The following is a 24,152-nucleotide window of genomic DNA, read 5'->3' as shown; positions in this document are numbered from 1 at the left end:
TGAGCCAGCTGATGTCATTAGAGGTACATTTTCTTTTTATGACCTGCTAGTATGTGTATTGATTGATCCGGGTTCCACACATTCATATGTGTGCATCACACCACCAGTTGATAGAGGGGTACAAGTAGAGGAGCTAGAGCAGGACATACAAGTCACAAACCCTTTAGGCCATAGTGTCATGGTGAAAAAGGTCTACAAGGGTTGTCCTCTGAAAATACAAGGGTATGAGTTTTTAGCTGACTTAATTGAGCTACCATTCCATGAGTTCGATGTGATATTAGGTATGGACTGGTTATCACGTCATCAGGCGATGGTAGATTGTCGACTAAAGAGGATGTCACTACAGACAGTAGATGGGGATGTGATTACAGTTGTGGGTGAAGGAACGGGTTGTCTTTCCACCATCATATCAGACACAACAGCCAGGAGATTGATAAGAAAGGGCTGTGAGGCTTTCTTAGCACATGTGGTTGATACCAGGAAGACTAGCCCAAGCATGTAGGAGATCCCCACTGTATGTGATTTTCCAGATGTGTTTCCAGAAGAGTTGCAGGGTTTGCCACCCGATAGAGAAGTGGAGTTTGCTATAGAGGTTATGCCTGGTACTGCACCAATGTCCATTGCTCCATATAGGATGGCACCTACTGAACTGAGAAAGTTGAAAGTTTAGTTATAGGAGCTACTAGACAAGGGCTTCATACGCCCTAGTGTGTCACCCTGGGGAGCACCAGTGCTATTTGTGAAGAAGAAGGACGGTACCCTTCGGCTATGTATAGACTACCGACAACTGAATAAGGTGACTGTGAAAAACAAATACCCTTTACCTAGGGTAGATGACCTGTTTGATCAGTTGAGGGGAGCTGGAGTATTCTCCAAGATAGATCTCAGATCAGGCTATCACTAGTTGAGAGTGAAGGAGACAGATGTTCCTAAAACTGCTTTCAGGACCTGGTATGGACACTATGAGTTCCTAGTGATGCCATTTGGGCTAACAAATGTACCAGCAGCTTTAATCGACCTAATGAACCGCATCTTTCATCCCTACTTGGATCGGTTTGTTGTGGTCTTTATAGATGATATCTTGGTGTATTCTAAGAACCGGGAAGAGCATGATGAACACCTGAGAGTAGTACTACAGACACTGCGAGAAAAGCAGTTGTATGCCAAGTTATCCAAGTGTGACTTCTGGTTGGATGAGATATCCTTTCTTGGACACATTGTGTTAGCAGATGGAATCAGGGTAGATCCAAGGAAGATTGAAACAATAGTTGAATGGAAGCCTCCCAAAAATGTAACAGAAGTCAGAAGCTTTTTGGGGTTAGCTGGATACTACAGGAGATTTATGAAGGGATTTTCCCTTATAACAGCCCCACTGACTAAGTTACTGCATAAGAATGCAAAGTTTGACTGGAATGAAAAATGTCAAACCAGCTTTGAGAAGCTGAAGGCTATGCTTACAGAAGCTCCAGTATTGACACAGCCAGAGTCAGATAAAGACTATGTGATCTACAGTGATGCCTTTCACAATGGGCTTGGGTGTGTTATAATGCAGGAAGGGAAAGTAGTTGCCTATGCTTCTAGACAGCTAAGGCCACATGAAAAGAACTACCCAACTCATGATCTGGAATTGGCGGCAATAATATTTGCATTGAAGATATGGAGGCATTACCTATATGGTGAGAAGTGTTACATCTACACTGATCACAAGAGTCTAAAGTACTTGCCAACTCAGAAGAAACTCAATCTGAGACAGAGGAGATGGATTGAATTCCTTAAAGACTATGACTGTGTGATCGACTACCATCCTGGGAAAGCAAATATAGTGGCTGACGCCCTAAGCAGGAAGTCCATAATGGCTTTGAGAGGATTGAATGCTCGGTTGTCTTTAGCACAGGATGGGGTACTTTTGGCTGAGTTGTGTGTAAAGCCAAGTTTGTTACAGCAAATACAAGAAGCACAATTAAGGGATGAAAAGTTGCTAACTGTTATGGGCAGAACTAAAGAGGGGAAGGAGACTGATTATGAGTTGAGAGGAGATGGGTGCCTGTACTATAAAGGCAGAATATGTGTACCAAGAGATGAGGAACTGAAGAAGAATATCTTGAAAGAGGTGCACAGTAGCTTCCATGCTATGCACCCAGGAAGTACCAAGATGTACCAAGACCTGAAAACACATTATTGGTGGCTTGGAATGAAGAAAGAGATTGGTGATTTTGTGACTAGATGTTTGACATGCCAGCAAGTTAAGGCTGAGCATCAGGTTCCATCAGGGTTGTTGCAACCTATATCCATACCAAAATGGAAATGGGACCGCATTACCATGGATTTTGTGACTGGGCTACCATTGACACAGAGGAAGCATGATACTATATGGGCGATTGTGGATAGATTGACCAAGTCAGCTCATTTCCTACCAGTTAGAACCAGCTACTCATTAGAGAGATTAGCAGAAATTTACATAGATGAGATAGTCCGGCTACATGGAGTGCCAACATCGATCATATCTGACCGAGACCCGAGATTTACTTCGAGGTTTTGGAAGAGGCTACAGGAGTCTTTAGGCACTCGACTACACTTCAGTACGGCTTTTCATCCACAGACGGATGGACAGTCAGAACGGGTGATTCAGGTATTGGAGGATATGTTGAGAAGCTGCATCATTGACTTTGAAGGAAGTTGGGAGAAGTATCTTCCTTTGGTAGAGTTTGCTTACAACAACAGCTACCAAGCCAGTATAAAAATGGCTCCATATGAAGCGTTGTATGGGAGGAGATGTAGAACTCCCTTATGCTGGACAGAAATGGGTGAGGAGAAAATAGTGGGCCTAGATTTAGTGAGACAGACAGAGGAAAAAGTGAAACTCATCAGAGACAATTTGAAAGTCGCCTCGGACAGACAGAAGTCATATGCCGACCTGAGGAGAAAGGATATAGAGTATGAGGTTGGCGAGAAGTGTTTCTTAAGGTATCGCCTTGGAAGAAAGTGCTAAGATTTGGTAAAAAGGGTAAGTTGAGCCCTAGGTTTATTGGTCCATATGATGTCATTGAGCGTGTGGGTCCAGTAGCCTACAGGCTAGCTTTACCACCTAAGCTGGACAAGATCCACAGTGTATTCCATGTGTCGATGCTCAGGAGATACATATCAGATCCTTCACATGTCATTTCAGCAGAGGAGATAATTGTGCAACCTGATTTGACATATGAAGAAGAACCAGTCAGAATCTTGGCACGGGAAGTGACAGAACTCAGAAACAAGAGGATCCCACTAGTGAAAGTCCTATGGAGACACCACAACATGTAAGAAGCGACATGGGAGAGCGAGGAGACGATGAGGTAGCAGTTCCCTCAGCTCTTCACATTAGGTAAATTTCGAGGACGAAATTTCTATTAGAGGAGAAGAATTATAACGCCCTCACCGTAGGTAGTCTATACATTTTACTGTTCCGATGACTAATGTCTGTTCGAATAGTCAAAATGTCTGGAACTACACCTAGACTATAGTGAGGAGGCATAAATTGAAGAAATAAATGTTAAGAAAATATAGGAAAAATATAGAGAAAAAAAAATAAATTAAAGTTTAGAGAATTTATAAATTGATACAAAAATAATAAAAATAACCCAATATGCACTACTAAGGGCATTTTGGTCATTTCACCCCTAGAGGTGAATTTTGACTTAAATGTCAAATTAAAATTTGGAAATAGAATAATTAACATAAATTAATTTTATGAATTTGAATTTGAAAAATGAGAAGAGAAAGAAGAAGGAAAGAAAAAAAAAGGAAAGAAAAGAAAAGAAAGGAAATAGATTTATGAAATTTAAAAACAATAAAGTATACATAAATGTATATATATAAATAACCACAAAAGACAAAACCCCACCAACCATCTTCTTCTTCCTCTTCTCTCTTTCTCCTTGCCGTCTCCCTTGGTCTCTCCCTCCCCACCATTGTTATCAAGCTTAAAGCTTGATTTCCCAAGCTTTCACTCACCAAAACCCATAGACCCCTCCATAAAAAATATAGCCCACACCATAAGGAAGCTTTAGATACCCATAAGAAGAAGAAAGATTAAACTTTGAAGTGGGTCACAAGAGGTTAGTGCACTAATCCCTCTTCTTCTCTTTATTAAACATGAAAAACATGTTTAGCTAAGCATAAATACCATTAAAACAAAAAGAAAATCTAGAGGAAAGAACCCTTGAATTTTTTGGCAGCCATGGAACTTAAAGTTTATTGCTTTTAAGTGATGAAAAATGGTTCCATGAGAATGTGTAATTAGTTGAAATGTTTGGGTGTTTGATTGTGTAGTGTTTGTGTAAATTTAAAACTTTGAAAACTAGGGTTTGTGTAAATGTTGAGGACTTTGTGTAAAATGTTGAAATTGACCTATTGGGATGAGATTGTTGCTTATAGAAGTGTATTGCATGCAAATTGAAGTAAGGAAGTTAGAGGAGATTGAGTTTTGGAAGTGTTAATTTTCTGCAAGTTGTGTTTGTTGAGGGCAGTGTACATTTTAGGCCATAAATAAAATTGTGTGACCCCAATTGGTATAAGGCCAATTGGAGGTGAAACTAGACCCAAAATAGCCCATTTTCTATGAAGAAACCATGCCCAAATTCTGTCTAAAACTTGAGCTAAATACTGCCCAAATTCGGATTTCCCTACACCCAACCCAGAAAATAACCAAATGAACAGTACGTGTTCATTTGGTCATAAATCTCTCTATACTAGTCCAAATGACCTAAAATTTTACCCATGGAAAGTTTAGACATAGGGCTACACTTTTAATGAGGACCACTTAACCCAGTTTTGCCTTTAACAAATTCAAATTGTTAGCACAAGTTGGGTCACTGAAACTGCCAACCCAGAAAATGACCAAATGAATAGTATGTGTTCATTTGGTCATAACTCTCTCTATACTGGTCCAAATGACCTAAAATTTTACCCATGGAAAGTTTAGACATAGAGCTACACTTTTTATGAAGACCACTTAACCCAGTTTTGCCTTTAACCAATTCAAATGGTTAGCAAAATTTGGGTCACTGAAACTGCCAACCCAGAAAATGTCTCAAAATACTATTCCTTTGGTATTTTGTCCATAACTTGAGTTCTATAACCCCAAACTCAGTGATTCAAAAACTGAAATTCAAGTTTAAATATAGAGGAGCAATTGTTATGAAGGAATTGTGACTAAATTGACATCCCAACCTAGTCAAATTCCTAGATAAAGATAACACATCAACATGAACCTAATAAAAGGTTCATGGGAAAAATGCTATATAGGATAATTAAAATACTCATAAGGAAAATTTAATATTAAAAATGATATGAATATGTAAATTAGGACTAATGTTCTATTAATATGAAATTTATGGTACTAATGAACAGTACTAGAAAATAGTAATAGTGAATAGTGCTAAATTAATTAAAAATATTTAATTGCCCATAGTATACCTAGACTTATTTATTTAATTGGATAAATTGGTATACCAATTAGGGACTACAGATAGCAGTACTGCCTACCGAGAAAATCATGAACTGACAATATATGTCTGGTATGATTGTTCTACAGGCTATATGCCTACTTTATTTCTGGCTTTATAAGCCTGACAGCGGGTCTTGTGCCCGACAGTTGGCTTCGTGCCTGACAGACGTATACTGGATAGACATATGGCTGTCTAACCAGTATACACCCGTACATCCAACTTTTATAATTTGTTATAGGTTTTCTTGGGCACTGATAAAAAAAAATAATAATAATTAAGACTTAAAATACAATAAGTAATCATAAAAGATCCCAATAATGTTTATTATTTCCAAAGAGCAATAAAAATGTAAAAGACCCAGAAATTATGAGTTGCATATATTGTTTCAAAATATTAAATTATTGTTATTATAAATTATGCACCACTAAGCGTTATGCTTAGCGCGTTGGTTTTCCATCGCGTAGAGTCGGAGATCAGTCCAAGCAGACCACGGCGGCACCGATGAGTGCAATCGTGAGCTTTGATTAGATCTGCCATTGTCCAGAGTCACCTCACCGGTCTGTTGTATTTTGGTAGGGCCCATGTATAGACTAGTATTTTGGTTCATTATGTTTAGTCATGATGTAATTACTAGTTTATGATGTATTTCATCTTGGACTTGTAATTAAACTTTGAGATTGAAATGAAAACTTGTAATTTATTATCTATGAATTTCTATATGAATGCAATAGATAATACTTCATTTTGAGATCTCATAAATAATTGTAAATGATATGATACATGAGAATATGATATGGAAATGTGTGAAATGAATATGGACATGTTAACAGGTGATTAGTGGAACCCGCCAGATGCTAATAAAATAAGGGAGGCTCTATCCGGGTCTCCACAGAAATAAGATATAAAAAAAAAAAAAATTTCTACACATAGAATACATGTTTTAAATGACATCAAAAGTTTACAATAGATATGATAAAACAAGATAGGGTGCTCCGACACCGAATGTGGCACTTCTTGCTCGGCTATATGGTAGACGAGTAAGGGGCGTTACACACATTGACATGTTTGCTTTTTGTAATAAGTCATGGAGATACTTGTGATGGGTGAGAAATTGACCTTTGGTAGTTTTGAGGATCTTAATCCCCAAAAAATAATCAAGATGGCCCGAGTGTTTGACTTTAAAATGATGTTAAAGGGATTTTATAAGCGAATCCATAAAGTTTAATTGTTACTAGTTAGTACAATGTCATCAACATAGACAAGATAGAAAATTTTTATTCCATAACATTACTGGTGAAAGAAAGAAAAGTTAGCTGTAAAAGCTTGGGGAAGCCATGACTTAATAGCGCTCCCGTTAATTTCTTATGCCACTGCCTTAGAGCTTGCTGAAGACTGTAGGAGACCTTTACAAATTGCATACATAATCAGATTTATCTGAATCAATGAAACCTGGTGGTTATTCTATGAAGACAGTATCATTAAGCTTGCCATTTAAAAAGGCATTCAATACATCAACTTGATGAATTTCCTAATCATGAGACACAACGATGGGTAAAACTGTGCAAATAGTTGTAGGCTTGACCACAAGAGAATAAGTTTCAAGAACTTCACACCTAGTTTTTGTTGGAAGCCTTTAGCCACTTATAAGCCTTATATTTGTCAAATTACCATCGGGCTTTTGCTTAATGTAGAAGACTCATTTACACTCGACAATGTTATTTGCAAATTATTGTTGTACTAGCTCCCATGTTCCATTTTGGATAAGAGCATTAACTTCCTTATTCATTGCTTCTCGCAAATTCTTATCAATAATTGCCTTGGTATAGCATGTGGGAACAATTATTGAAGTGGTGGAGGCCAAGTAGGTTTTAGGTTTTAAAATGCCTATTTAGGATCTAGTGATCATAGTATGTGTTTTAGATGGTTGGGATGGCTAGGATGGTGGTTGAGTTGGAGAAGGATCGGTTGAGTTTGGATAAGAGGTGGGATCTGTTACGAGGGAAATACATTATTGTCTTGAAGTGGGAGTCGATTGAGGTGATCTTGTAAAGAGGTGGTTGGATTGGGTCGGATGTTGTTGGGCATGTTGGAGATGGACTTGTAGATAAAGAATTTGGATTAGGTTGGGGATTATGGCATGGTGTGGTTGGAGTAGGACATGGCCGAGATGGTATAGTGGTAGGGGGAAGGGAATTTTACTTCTTTCAGGTCCTAAAATACCTGCTTGTGTGATGGAAGTAGGACTATTAAGGAGGATAAGCGATGGAATGGGTGGACTTGGTGGCAAGGCTCACAAACATTCGTACTAGTAGCTAATTGATCACCTCGTTACAAAAAAGGAAAATCTTGTTCATAAAAACACACATGATGTGAGATATACAATTTACCAGTAAAAAGTTTCTAGAAAAAAAAATACATTTTATGAATTTTATTGTACACAAGGAAAAGACATTTGCTAGATCTTGGAGCTAGTTTATTTGGGGCAGATGGTTTGAGCTAAGGGTAACAAAGACAAGCAAAGACATGTAATTCATGATAGTTGGGTTTCATTTTAAACAATAATTCATATTGTGTAGATTTTTCTGTTAAATGAATTGAAATATGATTAATTGCATAAACTCCACAATCAAAGGCATCATTCCAAAATTTATCTAGAATGTTGGAGTGATGGAGTAAAGCTCTTATTGTTTCAACAATAATCAATGTTTGCGCTCAGCACAACCATTTTGTCCTGGTGTATGTGGATAAGAAACACATTGCGTTATATGCCATTATCACACAAATATTTGGTTAAGGCTTGAAATTCACCTCCCCAATCTGCTTGAAAACTTTTTATTAGTAAATTAAAAAACTTCTCAACAATGTGATGAAATATAATAAAGGTATTCAACACTTTAGATTTCTTTTTGAGAAAATATACCCAAATATATTTGCTATAATGATCAAAGAATAAGACATGATAACAAGAACAAGTTGATCTTGTTTAAACCATGGATTTGTACACTATATTAGGAGTGTCATCAGCATTTTGTTGTGGTGGTGAAATAGAATTCAGCACAATATGAGATGCCAAGTTGTAGCTATGCAGAATGGGCATCAACTGCACCTTCCAGAGCAAATAATGATTAGAGGTAAGTTTAATTGAAAGGTATTGGTTAACATTAGGAAGAGAAGAAATAGAAGAAGAGGTAAAAGATGTTGGGTTTGACGTTAAAACTTACTCGATCACCATTTATGGATCTGTTTGTAGAGCTGATGTGCTTTGATACCATATAGAGACACACAATATTTGGCTATAATCAAAACTTGCATTTATATATATATATATAGGCAAAAGGCCTATTTTGGCCCTTTAAGCTTTATCCAAAAGTCAAATTAGCTCTTAATGTTTTTTGAGGTCCATTTAAGCCCCTCCATTTTTTAAAACAACACATTGAATTCGAAACTTAACAGAGTTCTAACGACGTAATGTTGGAGAAATTTATCTAGGCTGACTCATTAATAAATAATGCCAATTCCTGCAAAATGAGTAACTATAAAATTAGTATCCCAAAAACTCAAAATCCCTAATCTATAGATGGTATCTCTCCCATTGTAAAGGATTTTCTCTCATGCAATGAAATTGGAAGAGAAAGGCACACGCAGAGGTGGAGGACCAAGGAATGGTGAGTTTGGAGTAGCAACAATGCAAAGGTAATCCATCTGTCCAAATTGCTGCAAATAACAAACAAGAGGCAATACTTCTTCATTTTTGTGCTTCTTTGTATCTTCCATCACCATTTCCTCTTTCTTACTTTCTTTCAGAATATTCAACTCTTCCATTACTGTATCAATTTCCTATAAAATAATATCAGCCCTATCCATCTTCCTTAACTCCTTCATCTCATATTCCAGCTTTTTGTTCTCTCTCAAAACATCATTAATCAAATCATTCACTTAAGCAGGTGCCTCAGCATCAATCCAATCAAAATATCCACATCCTCTATAATCTCCATTATGCATATGCATATAAAATTCAAAAACTCAATTCCCAAATTAACATTACCACATGATAACAATAACATCTAATTTTATTAACCAAATTTACTTGCCCAAAATTTCGCACATCTAAGAAAAGGTCCCGATTTGTGTCCTTCCATGTTGTCCATATTTTTATAGGTACACGATAGTAGCACCATCTTTGACATGCCCTCTTCTGTGTGAACTACCCCTTGCTGAAGCAAATGACCACATCGACAATGAAGATGAATCCATTTCACCTTATCTCTCTCACAAATCCTCACACAAGGATCAACGAACTATCTAAATTTGTTTACGATTTATATTGAAAATGTGAGTGAATGGAGATGATGGCAAATAGTTGGAAGAAAATAGTGTTTGTTTGTCACGTGACCACGTGACTCCTTTTTGGTCCAAAATATGCTAATCTATGTTAAGTTTGGAGTTTAATGTGCTGTTTTAAAAACTTGAGAGGCTTAAATGGACCTCAAAAAACTTTAAGTACTAATTTGACTTTTGGATAAAACTTAAAGGGCCAAAATGGGCTTTTTGCTTATATATATATATATATATATATATATATAGAGAGAGAGAGAGAGAGAGAGAGAGAGAGAGAGAGAGAGAGAGAGAGAGAGAGAGCCATGCTACATTATAGAGATAAGGTTTAAGTACAACTATGAGATATGTAGAAAGTAATTGACATTAACTAGGACATGACCTATCACCTAAAACCCCTTATATCTCCATTTCTAATTTGAAAAGGCATGAACGCAGCCCATTCAGAATTGCACCGTCTCTACCAAACAAAATGGACAATGCATCTCCATATGTTCGAAAAAATTTCGATAGCATCTCCCCATAATTCTCTGACTGCACGATATGAAATATGCACCTAGAGAACAAAAGAAAGACAACATTCAAAATTAAGACAAATATATGCATATGTATGGAGAATAAATTCAATCTGTCTCGCTGACTAGTAGAGTATGCAATTTCGAACTATCCAAAATGAAAATTCACTGGCCTCCCACATCAAATATGAGTAAGCATAATGATGAGTTCATACATTTTAACAACTATCATGTAATAACTCTACCAAAAAATAGAAACAGTTTCCATAAAAATTAGACATTTTGCAATTTCAAAGACACAACATGTACAAAAGAATGTCATTCTAGCCTGCACATTTATTACAAGCATCTCTAGAAATATCCAGAAAAATCAAATGCAAGTAAATGTGATTTCACCAAAGTTAATTGATAATGCATACTCATTCTTAACCCACAATCACAAATAGCAAGTTTGAATGAAGCAATTACAAAATAGAATCAAGTTTCACATATTTTATATATTTAAATTAATAAATTGAAAACTTGAAAAATTAAGAAGGTGTTTGAATTGATAGAAACAAAAATGATAGAGAAAAGATGCATAATTGCAAAATGGAAGCAAATGAAACTATAAGCTCTAATTTCATAAAAGACTCATTTAAAATCCAGAACCATTTTTATGAAATCCTAAAATGTTGTGTAGATGAACTTTAATTCTTGAACTTTCAATAAATGTTGAATTTTAAAAAGTTTTTTTAAAAAAAAAATATTTTCAATTAAAATAATAATTGTATTATTATTTTTAATTAATTTTTGATATTTAAAATTATTTTATTGTTATAAATATGTTTTTTTTATGATAAATAATTATTAGAAATACATTATAATGAGAGAAAAATGATATTTTAAAAAAAATAAAGACGAGGAAATGATATGATGGAAAATTGTATTAATGAAAATGGAAACATATAGTTAAAATTAAAAGGGTGAAGAAAAAAATGAAAGTAAAGAAAATGATAGAAAAGAAAAGAAAATAAGAAAAAAAAAAAAGAAAATGAGTGAAAGAGAAAAGAGAATAAAATGAAGAGAAGAGAAAAGAAAATGAAATAAAATAGATAAAAATGAAAGAAAAAAAAAAGGAGAAATGACAAAAAAAAAGGAAGAAAAATTGAAATGGGAGAGAAGAAAATTATTGGATGAATGAAATGAAAGTTAATGTTTGTATATATAAATATGCAATTGACAAACAAATTGTAAAATCCGTTGCTAGCTTTAAATTTTTCTTTTTCCTCTAAAAATTATTAGCAAATTTCAAAATCTATTGGAAGTTGAAAAAAGATGAACTTTTAGAAAAAAAAAAATTGAGATTTTTCTCTGAAATTTACCAACAAACTTTGAAATTATTAGTAATTCATTGGTAATATGAACAATTAATTTTTTTCTTTTATATCTCACAATTTATCAACAAATTTGAAATCCATTACTAATTTAAAAAAATAATAAAAATATAATAATGTTTTTTTGACAATTCTGCATTAACAGTCTAATAATGTATAAATATTTTATTTATAACAGGTCACATTCATTTGTATTTTAATTAAATTATTAAAATGACTCTAATTTAAAATTCAAATGCTATATGTGTTAGAGATTTAGGGGGCCCAAAACGCCTAGAGTGAATTATTTTTTATGGGTCTTATAAAATAACACAATAATAGGTTTGATATCACATCTAACTCAAAAAATTAAGGTGCTTTGAGCTCTCCAGATCTCTAACAAGTTGTATCAGAATTGATGATTCGACAAGGATGAATGTAAAAACGGTAGTCAATAATTCTCATAGTACTCTGACACATGGATGAGTCTGTTAAACCTAATGGAGCAGGAAGGTATTCTTCTAAAGAAGAGCAGACTGATGGAGTAAAAACTCTTAGTACACTTGATGGCTCTAGCTTTAGGCTCTCCAAATCTCTAACATTTTAATTTATATTATTTATTTTTGTTCCATGTTTCATTGGCTCAATATTTTCTTCAGTGGAAAATTGTTTATTTAATATTATTAAGTAGCAATTTATGCGTGAATGGGGGAGGAAGGAATTTGTTGTCATCTATTGTTTATTTAATATTATTAATTAGCAACTTTGACTCATCCATCGTCTCGGTTCAATGAAAGGCTTAGAGCCTTAAATGGTTAAAGCATACGTTGTATAGTTTCCAAATTGAGAAAAAAATAGTTCCAGGAGTAAAGTAATCATTTCTTGTATTTCGAGAGGAAGTGGAATTCTTGACAGGAATTAATATTTCAAAAGCTAATTGTGAAGATAAAACAAAATTTTATTTTTTTTTCTTCTTTGGCGGCTCAACCTTAATATAATATTATGCTCTAAAGGTGTTTCAAATTTTTTTTTATGGAAAATCTCTGCAATTCAGATAGATCTAGACTGTGAAATATATATTTAATTCAAATATAATATATGATTAACTATAAATTAGTGATGTGCATGTGAAGGTACTCTAAAGGTTTCTTCATAACGGTGCATGTGCATGTGTAAATATTTTTCTTTTAAAATATTTAATAGAAAGACGAAAAGAAAAAAAAAACAAGGTTTTTAAATAGAAAGACGAAATTTTTCTTTTAAAATTTTATCAACAGATTTTAAAATTTGTTAGCATCAATACATTTCAAATCTTTGGTAATTTAAACATTTAATTTTTTTATATCTCATAAATAAATAATGAATTAAAAATTTATTATTAATTTAAAAAATAAAAATTATATAATAATGTTTTTTTGACAATTCTTCACAACGGTCGATCAACGTGTAAATATTTTATTTGCAGCGGGTCAAGATTCTACTGCTTCAATTTGTATTTTTTTAGCTCAATAATGGAAAGTTGTTTATTTAATATTATTAATTAGCAATTTGAGGCCTGCATTGAATTTTATAATAATTAAATTGTTATTAATTAATTAAAGAAAAATGACCCTTCAACCAATCTAAGATTAGCGTATTATCTCCTCATCATCACAATCGAGGCCAAATTGGAATATTAGGGACAAAAATTAAGTCTAGCAAAGCAGCCTCATCATCATCGCTTTCAGATGTGGCGGCTTAACATTGACTCCTTTTTTTTTTAACTCAACCAGCTATGATGTCTTTCAATGGCCACCTTTGCTTTCAAACCTTTCAACAAATGCGCAAGCCACTTGTGGAGAGTAATATTAGTTAAATGATATATTTTTTTTTTTATAGATATAAAAATATTTTTATATTTTAATAAAATAATTAAAATTTAAAAAATCAAAAAATTATTTTTTTTAAAAGTATTTTTTAAAAATAGATTAATTTTTTTCTTTGAGTAAGGTTAATTTTTTTTATTGCTTTAAAGGTTAAAAAATATTTTAATATTTTTTTATTGACATAAATAAAATTTTATTTTAAATTAAATATGTTATTCATATACATATATATCGTACGTCATTTTTAATTTAACGGAGCAGGAGAGTCATTGAGCCTTGTTCCCTGATATTCCATCGAATTGCGAACAAGTGGCGCCACAATATATGCACATGCTTGTATTTTACATATGCATATCCTACGACAGTTTGAAGGAGCAGGAGAGTCGTTGAGCCTCCTTGGCTCCTTCCCTGCTATTTCGTCAAAATGCGAATAAGTGGGGCCATAAATTAATATTTTCAATTAAATTATTTTTGTCTTAAATCACATGATTAATATATATATATATAAAGATAAAATAATTTGTCTCTATAAATATAGGTAGGACTCTAGTTTTGTGGAAGCACCATTACTCTCTCTGTCTCTCTCTCTCTCTCACACACAGGAGAGTTAACAGTTGCCACAGAGTTAACATAATGATGCTCTCATGCACTGGGACTCTCAAGATTGTGCTATCACAAAGCGCCAAAGGAAAGCCAAACTCAGCAGGTAATAGAAAAAGAACGCTAACCGCATAATTTATTTTTGTTACACATATTTAAATTTCATTAAAAATATTTTTTAGATAATATTTTTTATATTTTTTATATTTGATACACTTAGAAAAATTAAATAATAAAAAATATTATCCTAATAAAAGTAAAAATTAAGTCATTTTTTTAAAAAATAACTCGATTTTTTAAAAAGAGAAAATTATTTTTTATTTTTTAAATTTTGATAATTTTATTAAAATATAAATGTATTTATATATTTATAAAATAAATATATATTATTAATTTAATATTATAATTAAATAATAAAAAATATTTTTTTATAATAAATATTTTTTATATACAAATTATCGTTGAGAAAAAAAACGGAGCCTTGTTATTAAGGAGCAATTCTCTTATTTTCTTTTGTATTGAGCTTGCGCAGACCCATCTCTACAACTGTTCAATAAAAAGCAGCAAAATGTTGTCGTAAGCACACTCTCTTTCTTATGAAGATCTAATTTTTCTTTTTTTTTTTTTATGAAACATTATAAACTCTTAATCAACTAATTAAGATGGGCACATTTCCACATTTTAATCTGTTACAGAATACAAAAGATTCACTTAGAAAAATCAAAGAAATGTTGAAGAAAGATAAGGTTGAGCTGCCAGTTTCTTCATATGACACTGCATGGGTTGCGATGGTACCCTCTCAGAATAGTTTCAAGCAGCCTCTTTTCCCAGAATGCTTGAACTGGATAATGGAGAATCAACAGCCTGATGGTTCATGGGCTCTCGACCCTGACCATCCCCTCCTAATTAAAGACTCACTCTCTTCCACGTTGGCCTGTCTACTAGCTCTACACAAATGGAATGTTGCAGACCAACTTGTACATAAAGGTCTGGACTTCATCGCCTCTAACATTTGGGCTGCCACTGACAAGCATCAACGTTCTCCGCGTGGATTTGATATAATATTTCCAGGCATGATTGAGCATGCCAGAGAAACGGGCTTGAATCTTTCTTTCAACAACTCTGCAATAGAGGGGATGCTTCTCAAGAGAGATTTGGAAATTAAAAGGCATAATATATATATTTTTTATTATTCAACTTTTATGAATAATTATTGACTGGGGGTTATATTTTAATACTGGTTCCTCCATGTGCAGTTTCCTGGGAGAGACAAACCGTCTTGCATACGTTGCAGAGGGACTGACCCGATTAAATGATTGGCAAGAGCTAATGAAATATCAAAGAAGCAACGGCTCACTCTTCAATTCACCATCTGCAACTGCAGCTGCTTTAACTCATCTTCATGATGAAAAATGTTTAGAGTACCTATCCTCACTGGTGAAAAAATTCGACAACGCAGGTGATCATTTATAGTTTTATTTTTAAGGCTATTGAAACTTGTTATTAAATTGTTTAAAATTAAAAATTCTACGTATAATTAGAAAATAAGGTGAAATTTTAGATTTATTTATCCCATAGAAGTTAAATTACAAGTTAATTAATAAGATTTGTCACAACCCACAACTTAAACCCTTTATTTTCAATTTGAAAAAATTTAGACTCTAAAATTTTATTTTATTAACAAATTAGTTCATCCACCCAAATTTAACCATTTTACCATTAATTATATAAAAAAATAACTAAAATAGTTTTAACTTTATTTTCAATTTGAAACAAATAAGTCTCTTAAGTTTTATTTTATTTATATTTAAATAATTAAAATATTTTTATTTAAATTATTATATATATTATTTAAATAATTTGATATATTTTGTAAAATATAATATATTCATATATTATATCTAAAATATAATAAATATAATTTTATTAAGATATCCTCTACTCGTTTTCTAAATCATGCGTTAAAATATTTGTGTCATTCTGCATTTATAATTTTTAAATTAATTAAATATGTGTTATTGTCATAAAAAATTTTATTTAAATTAATTAATTTTTAAATTAATTAAATATGTGTTATTGTTAAATAATTTAGACTCTAAAATTTTATTTTTAAATTAATTAGTTCATCCACCCAAATTTAACCAATTTACCATAAATTATATAAAAAAATAACTAAAATAGTTTTAACTTTATTTTCAATTTGAAACAAATAAGTCTCTTAAGTTTAATTTTTTTTAACAAAAGAAGACACTTTATCTGAATTTTATATTTGAATAATTAAATTATTTTTATTTAAATTATTATATATATTATTTAAACAATTAGATATATTTTGTAAAATATAATATATTCATATATTATGTCTAAAATATAATAAATATAATTTTATTAAGATATCCTATACTCATGTTCTAAATCATTAAGAATACATGCGTTAAAATATTTGTGTCATTCTGTATTTATAATTTTTAAATTAATTAAATATGTGTTATTTTCATAAGAAACTTTTAAAATTAAAAGGGTAAAATAATTTTATTATAATTTTTCATTATTTATAGCAATATTTTATGGGTAAATATTACATTAACCAAATTAATAAATTACACAATATGGTAACTTTTTATTTATACGTGTATAGTATATTATAAATATAATGTATTATATTAATCAAATTAATAACTTGTACAATATGAAAAAGGAGAAATAGTTTAAATAAAAAATAGTTTACCTAATTTTTTTTTCTTTATATTTTCTCATAAAACTCTAATTTGTCACTATATAGTCTAAAATTTTATTTCTTAAGTAATAATTAAAACTAGTGTGATAGGAATTCTAAAAAAGTTAATGTGATTGGATAATTTTCTTATAAAATTATATGAATAAAAATGATCACATTGTGAAAATTATTAATTTGATCAATATAATATTTACTCATAAGAGTTTGCTATAAATCATGAAAAACTAATGTATATATATATATATATATTATTCTAATATTAAATATTTCATAAATATGCATACGAAATGCAAATATTTTCGAACAGTTGAAGAGATTTTAATATATTTAAATGCAAGCATCATTTTGTTAATAAAATAAAAATTTAGAGATTTAATTGTTTCAATTTGAAAATTAAAAGTATTTTGTTTATTTAACCCATAATTAATGATAAATTTGATGAAATTTGAACATAGATACTAATTTGTTGACAAAACAAAAATTTATTTCAACTCAATTATTTAAAATTGAAAATAGATAACTAAATTATGGGTTTCGACGAACCTCCTAAACTAAGTTGTAATACACTCAATTTTAGATGTAAATTATGGCATTTTTCAGATATATATACTTGAGGTTTTATGTTGCATGTGCTGAGTTAAAATTTTTCTTTTACAGTTCCTACCATTTATCCCCTGGATATCTATCCCCGTCTCCATATGATTGACAATTTGATAAAGCTGGGAATAGATAGACATTTCACAGAAGTAATAGCAACCACACTAGATGATATATACAGGTGATTCCTCACTTAACCCTTTATTAATTGGAAAATTAAAGCATGCTCCAGGAGCATAAAAAATAGTGATTCTTTATACACAAAATTTTTGTTTTTCCTTGTTTACAGTAAAGTGAAACTCATATATTTATAGAGAGGGAGTATTTGCTCTGAAAGCATTGAATAATCCCTTCTAGTAATTAATTAAGAAATGAAATGATTAAGTGGGTTGGTGAACAGATCTTGGATGCAAGGCAGTGAAGAAATATTTTTAGACCCTGCATGTTGTGCCTTGGGATTTCGACTTCTACGGATGAATGGCTACGAAATCTCTTCAGGTAAAATTTTTCCATCTATGAATTTGAGGTGTTTGAGCGTTAGTACTTAGCTTACCATTGGAATACCTATTAGGGGGTGTTCGATTTTGGCTTCGAGTCTAGTTCTAAGTAAGAATTGAAATTGGAATCAAGCCTTTAATTTTTTAATTTTTAGGAATTAAAATTGGAACTAAAATTTGACTCCAATTCTAGATAAGTTCTAAACAATTTTGGTACGATTTCAATTCTAGTTTCAGTTCCATTTCGATTGCAATTTTAGTTTCAATTTCAGTACAAATCTTGATTCTTACACCTAAAACTATAGCATTCCTGCGTTCATTTCAAAAGAATAAAAATAACCTTAAATTTCTAACATCAAAATAAAAACAAAAATAATAGTATTAACATCATACAATAGTGTGTGTGTGTATAACATACGTTTAAATTCAGTTTCGATTCGGTTCTTATAAAAAACTAAAACTGAATCAAAACAATAAATATAAGTTTAGCTTGCTATGGTTTAGTTCTTGTAATGATGGTTCTTCTTTCAATTTGGGTACCGTCCTTCAATTCAGTTCTAAATTAGAAACCATACATAGCCTAATTTCTATATGTCTTGGTGCAGATGCATTGGCAAATTTTGACAAACAAGAAAATATTTTAAATTCAATGAGTGATATAAATTCTGCTTTGGAGTTATACAAAGCTTCACAGATGATAATATTTCCAAATGAACCTGTTCTTGAAAGAATTTATGATTGGACAAGAACTTACCTTGAAAATGAGTTAGTGAGTACTGGGGCGATTCAAGACAAGAGTTTGCAAAATGAGGTACAACACTTGAGCAAATCACATTTTCAATTAATTAATGTTTTCTTATATTAAAAATAATTAAATAATATTAAATTTACAGGTGGATTATGCTCTGAAGCATCCATACGCCAGTTTGGAAAGAACCGAAAGTCGTCGCTACATTGAGAATTACAATGTAGACAACATTTCACTTCTTAAAACATCTTATAGGTAAGGTGACATCTCTTGTTGGGGAAATTTTTGTATAAATTCATCGTGAACCCAAGATATAAATACATAATAGACTATATCTATATAAGGGTAAATTCTACAATAGACACCCGCAGTAGCATGTGCTCCCTCACTCACATAAATGTGAGATCTACTTCTCATAACTTATGGTAGAACTCACATTTATATGAGCGTTAGGAGCACTAAAATCTAGTGTGCTAGACACACCTAATAATTTCCTGTAACTGTGAGGAAGTTTATATTTTTTAATAATAATAATAATAATATCTTTCTCTTTTTTTTTTCTTTATAGGTATTTCAATATTGATAACAGAGATCTCTTGACACTTTCATTCCAAGACTTCAATAAGTGTCAGGCCATACACCGCGAAGAACTGGATTATTTGGAGAGGTAATTTCACTAGTCTGTTGTTGTTTTTGTTTTAGTTTTCCCCTAGCCAATGGAGAAAAAAGGAATTTCTTTGAATAATTAATTTTAAATTGTATTTTTGAATAAAATTAAGCAGATGGGTCAAAGAATATAATTTGGATAAATTGAAGTTTGCAAGGCAGAAGATCGCATATGCCCATTTTTCCATTGCTGCAGTCCTTTCCCACCCTGATCTTTCTGATGCTCGCATCTCATGGGCTCAAAACACTGTTCTAACAACAGTTGTTGATGATTTCTTCGACTTTGCTGGTTCAATGGAGGAACTTCTAAATCTAATCGAATTGATTCAGAGGTATATATGAAAAAATTTACTTAGACTTGAAACATCATGAATTCAAGATATGAACATTCGATTTCATCTATTTTATATTTGATTTTTATTATATATGTTATGTCTTAAATTCATAATAGATTAAGTCTAAACAAGAATTTTTCGGTATACATATATGTAATATACTAGAGCTTCTATTATCCATTTTATGATATAGCTAACAAATTAAATGATCTATTGAAACTCAGATGGGATGAACACTCAACAATTGGATTCAAGTCCAAAGATGTGGAGATACTCTTTTATGCAATTTATGGCACAACTAATGACCTTGCTGACAAGGCCAGCAAACAACAAGGCCGATGCGTCAAAAAGCACTTAATTGATATTGTAAGAAGTATTCATTTTAATTAATTAGTTTGCTAATTTTTATGTTTAACGTAATCATCTAATAATATATTTATATTCATGTGTGTAGTGGATCACTCTGCTGGATACCATGTTAAAGGAAGCTGAATGGGCCAAAAACAAACTAGTGCCGACAATGTATGAGTACATTACAAATGGATATGTATCATTTGCCTTAGGACCTGTTATTCTCATATCACTTTATTTAATGGGATCTAAGCTCCCTGAGCAAGCTGTGGAAACCCAGGAGTACAATAATCTCTTCATGCATGTCAGCATAATTGGGCGACTTCTAAATGATTGCGTAACCGTTGCGGTATGTATATGTAGCTAGGTTAATTCCTCAGTGTATATAAATATAATAACCATACATCAATTTCTATTCACCAACTTCATCTTTACTCCATCTGTGCATTGATGCAAATTAACTTGCAGAGAGAAGGTGCACAAGGAAAATTGAATAGTGTGTCATTAGCTATAGTACATGGTCGTGGAGCCGTAACTGAAAAGGAGGCTCAAGAGGAGGTTACAAGACTCATAGAGAGCCATAGAAGAGAATTACTGAGAATGGTTCAACAAACAAAAGGAAGCGTGGTTCCTAAAGATTGCAAAGATTTGTTTTGGAAGATGAGCAAGGTCTTGCACCTCTTCTACATGGGTGATGATAAGTATTCAAGTCCACACAAGATGGTTAGCGCTGTGAATGAAATCATCAATGAACCAATCCTTCTACCCCCATACTCAAAGTTGGATTAAATTAATAAACCTTAACCATGATTAGACTGTGCTGGGATTACTCCCTTTTTTTTTTTTTTGTTTTTTTTCCCCACACCCTTTAAAAGCAATAGTCCCTTCAAACTTCAAGATTCAATATATGCATATATGCAAGGTGGAAAATTCTGTACTATCAATTTAGTGTAATGAAGTTCCAAGTCTTTTCTTTTCCACCAATGAAAATGAAAAATTCAGTGTTGAATGGACTAAAAAAAGGAAGGAAATTCAAGTAATGCTGAAAATTCAAAATCACATGCAATTACTATTGTAGTACGAATTCTACATTTTTACAATTAAAAATTTGTGGCTGCATTCCCACAAGTATAGATTAAAAAAAAAAAAGTCAATAAAATTTCCTAATTATAAAAATAATATAAAAAATAATTAATTGTTTTTCGCGTCTATCAAAATTTCTCTCGTAAACACAATTATAACGAGTTGTTTTGTCCGCACCCGTTGCGAAAATTATTTATTGTTTTATTTTAATAATATAATATAATTTTCATTTAATATTTTTGAAATTATAATTTTGTTAATGATTAAATTTTAATTAATTAGAATTTATTTTAAGTTTTAATAAATAAATTTTTTAATAGTAACTGATAAATTTTATATTTGATAAAAGATATAAAATTATGTAGTTTTCAATTTTAAATTTTGAAATAAGTTTATTAATAGATTATTTTTTATTATTTTTTAAATTAATTGATATGTACCAATAAAAGGATAAATAAAGTAGAAAAAAATATATAAGCTATTTTTGAAGTGTTATCATTAAAATTTTTAAAAACAAATGTTTAAATTTTGTAATAATTATATATATATATATAATTTTCAAAGAATAAAAAGACGGTTAAATTTATTTTGAATAATGTCAAAAACTAGAAATCTTACAGTAGTTCACCATTTTTCTAATCTCATTGAAAATTTAGTTACAAGAATTATTGATTTTTAGAGATATATGATATGATGAGTAGAGTTTTATAATACATAAAATTGTAAGTTTAAGAATTTTAAAGTTCTTACTTATAAAAAAAATAGGATTTTAAAATTCTTAATACATGTAGTAAAAAAATTTAAGTAACATTTTTTTTGTATGAGATAAGATTTTAGTAATTGAAAGTTTTAAACTTTTAGATAAAAATTGATGTTTAATATAATATGCTAATTTTTATATAAAAAAACATAAAAATAAAGATAAAAATTAAGAGGATATATATATATATATATATATATATATATATATATATATATATATATATTATTTTCTTTATGCCCCACTGAATTTTTTTCAATGCTTCTATTGAAAATTTTCCCCCTAATCTATATAAGATTTTATATATGAGAATCAAAATTTGATTAGAATACATTAAGGTTTAGTAATTATTTAATTATTTACTGAGGAAATAATTTGAAATTTTTTTATAAGATTCTTACATTAACAATTGCCTAATTATATTGTATGAGCTAAAGTAATATATATATATATATATATATATATATATATATATATATATATATATATATATATATATATATATATGAATAAATTACTTATATATTTTAATTGATTGGTAATTAATCACTAATATTTTATTTAAAATATAATTAAAAAACATATAAATAAATATATAATCATTTTTTATTTTTTTAAGAAATATAATTAATGATATAATTGAATATTATACATTTCATTTCAAAATAAAGTTTAATAAATTGAAATTTTAGCATATTTTATTAAAAATATATATATATTTATTTATTTATTAATGACACAATATTTTATAAATAAAAATATTTTTATTCAAATATTTTATAAATACATGAAGATAAAATTTTTACCCTCACTAATAAAAATTTTTGGCTTCGCTTTAGAAAGTTATTAAATCTTCTCTATTTTTTTAGTAATTGGTTAATTGCTCTAAATTATTATTAATTCAACCTTAATAATAATAATAATAATAATAATAATAATAATAATAATAATAATAAGCTATTATGGTAAGTTACAATATTTTATTATTATTATATAAATATCACCAATAACAAATTACAATATCATTTGTTTTAAAATATGATATAGAAAAGTGTATTTATGAGTGTAGAGAAATGAAGGAGCCATAATTAAGCTATAAGATGGCCAGGCCAATTATTACAAGCTTTACTTTTAATTCTTTTAACTTCATTTAAACAACTTTATATTGCACTTGTTTCACGATAAAATCATTGGCCTATTCAAAATAGCGTTTTTAAGGTCCGGACGCTATTCAAAATAGCGTCCGGGTGAAAAAGTTGAAAAAAGAGCTGGACGCTATTTTAAATAGCGTCCAGTTCAGCTCTCAGTTTAAAGGTTGGATGCTACTTACAGTAGCGTCCAACCTTTTTTTTTATTTTTAATAATTTTATTTTATATTTTAAATAAAATATAAATATTATTTTAATAAATAAAATTATAATATGTAATATTATATATTATAATATTTTTATTATGAATATTATTTTTTAATTTAAAATTAAATTAAAATTTAAATAAATAAAAAATTAAAATTAAAAAATAAATAATTAAAAAAATTTAAGAAAAGTTGGACGCTACTATAAGTAGCGTCCAACTTTTCTTTAAATTTTTAATAATTTTATTTTATATTTTAAATAAAATATAAATATTATTTTAATAAATAAAATTATAATATATAATATTATATATTATAATATTTTTATTATGAATATTATTTTTTATTTTTTAATTTTAATTTTTTATTTATTTAAATTTTAATTTAATTTTAAATTAAAAAATAATATTCATAATAAAAATATTATAATATATAATATTACATATTATATTTATTAAAATAATATTTATATTTTATTTAAAATATAAAATAAAATTATTAAAAATTAAAAAAAAAGGTTGGACGCTACTATAAGTAGCGTCCAACCTTTAAACTGAGAGCTGAACTGGACGCTATTTAAAATAGCGTCCAGCTCTTTTTTCAACTTTTTCACCCGGACGCTATTTTGAATAGCGTCCGGACCTTAAAAACGCTATTATAATTAGCGTCCCGCACTCACCTCCTCCACCTCAGCAAAATTTATCCCTTTTTGATAATTAGTTTCAAACTCACCCTTTTTTGATATTTTATATTTTTTTATTACACTTTTTTTGTCAATTGCCCGTTAATTTCGCTGAACTGAGATTTCTAAAATCTTTGCTCAGTGGAACTTCGGTTTAACTTCATGGCTTAGAAGGGAGTTATTTCA

The 24,152-nt window shown here is 30.2% G+C and overlaps 1 protein-coding gene across 1 annotated transcript; it reads left to right on the top strand.

Moving 5' to 3' along the window:
* Nucleotides 1-14,142: 14,142 nt before the first annotated feature.
* Nucleotides 14,143-21,153, top strand: LOC110660517 (ent-kaurene synthase, chloroplastic). Its single transcript, XM_058129899.1, has 13 exons — nt 14,143-14,262; nt 14,689-14,732; nt 14,852-15,324; nt 15,413-15,615; nt 17,551-17,671; nt 17,891-17,988; nt 18,593-18,798; nt 18,881-18,990; nt 19,304-19,402; nt 19,518-19,733; nt 19,961-20,102; nt 20,191-20,436; nt 20,556-21,153. Exons 1-13 carry the CDS (start codon nt 14,190-14,192, stop codon nt 20,874-20,876), a joined length of 2,352 nt encoding a protein of 783 aa, XP_057985882.1. The 5' UTR covers nt 14,143-14,189; the 3' UTR covers nt 20,877-21,153.
* Nucleotides 21,154-24,152: the final 2,999 nt, after the last annotated feature.

This window comes from Hevea brasiliensis, chromosome 11 (assembly GCF_030052815.1).
Source record: "Hevea brasiliensis isolate MT/VB/25A 57/8 chromosome 11, ASM3005281v1, whole genome shotgun sequence".
NCBI lineage: Eukaryota > Viridiplantae > Streptophyta > Magnoliopsida > Malpighiales > Euphorbiaceae > Hevea > Hevea brasiliensis.
Note: the sequence above shows the minus strand (reverse complement) of the source record. Positions and strands in the feature narration are given on the sequence as shown.